Source organism: Sphaeroforma arctica, assembly GCF_001186125.1.
Source record: "Sphaeroforma arctica JP610 unplaced genomic scaffold supercont1.7717, whole genome shotgun sequence".
Taxonomy (NCBI): Eukaryota; class Ichthyosporea; order Ichthyophonida; genus Sphaeroforma; species Sphaeroforma arctica.
In genome coordinates, this window is record NW_014032841.1 from 1 (window position 1) to 1,369 (window position 1,369).

A 1,369-nucleotide genomic window follows, 5' to 3' on the forward strand; every position below is an offset into this window, starting at 1 on the left:
ATATAGGTGTGTGTGTGTGTGTATGAGTGTGTGTATGTATGTAAATGTATGTATGTATGTACGTATGTATGTATGTATGTATGTATGTATGTATGTATGTATGTATGTATGATTGTATGCATATATATATATATATATATATATATATATATATATATATATAGTGTGTGTGTGTGTGTGTGTGTGTATGTATATATTATATTGAACTGTGTATATTCAAATTCATCTCGACTATTTATATAGCGAGAGACATGACTTAAACAACTTATCGTACACCAGTATATACCCGAACCTTGCCATACCTGGAATGGGGTCCCACCCACATTGACCGTTGGCAAGGGATTTGCACTGCTTTCTGTCTTTGTAAGTTCCAACATCTCTGAATCGCTGAGCATTGTTTTTGTGTTTCCGGTGGTCTCTGAGACCGGTGGTGTGTCGTTGGGTGTGGTTTCCGACATGGTGCATATATGTATGTATGTATATAGAGAAAATGGTTATAGTTTATATATGACCGTATATAGGAAGTATCTGTCCACTCTATATACGCCCAGACAACACACTACTTAATTATATTTTATAAGTACAGGTCACTCACTCAATAATAAATACACTATCACTATCCATCTATGCTTGTCTCTCTAATGTCAATACTATATCATATTTTAACCCCAAAAAAACCTGGCCCGACGCACACGACTCACGAGCACGTTTTTTATAGATTTATTACTTTTTTGGTCCGAAGTACCGCACGATAGACATTTTGGCGGGCTTGTATTTTTTATTTACGCTCAACAAGCATCCCACAACAAAATACATATAATACCATTACTTTAAATACAAATTGATGTACTAGAATCTAAATATATATATATAAACTAGTATAGTATTGGTGTGTGATACCCGTGCACATAGTGTTGGCATCGTGCGAAGCCTCATACACCCTCAACAGCATCAAGATCTCAACGTACATAACTCTTTATAGTTCAGTGGTTGTAATTGTACTATAAACAAAATGATTAGTTTACTAACGCGGCTGAATGTCATCGACAACTCTGGTGCTCGTCTTGTGATGGTAAGTTGAGCTATGGCGCCTGTATGTATTAAACTTAACCTGAGAAGATCAATTACAAATGATTATCTATTTAACAGCCGGCATACATTCTAGACTTCGTACACACACACATACATATATATATATATATATATATGTGTGTGTGTGTGTGTGTGTGTGTGTATGTATATATATTCACATATTTATATTTGTATATATGTATGATGGATATAATTTCATATCTATATTTTATATATATATATGTGTGTGTGTGTGTGTGTGTGTATGTATGTATGTTTGCAAATGAATCTGTATATG

At 34.0% G+C, this 1,369-nt stretch overlaps 1 protein-coding gene across 1 annotated transcript; it reads right to left on the reverse strand.

Annotated features, from left to right (window-relative positions):
• Positions 1-302: 302 nt before the first annotated feature.
• SARC_16269 (hypothetical protein) lies at positions 303-458 on the reverse strand (the record flags this gene model as incomplete). Its single annotated transcript, XM_014289621.1, has 1 exon — positions 303-458. A coding segment is annotated over one exon (156 nt), but the record flags the coding sequence as incomplete, so codon positions are not given.
• Positions 459-1,369: the final 911 nt, after the last annotated feature.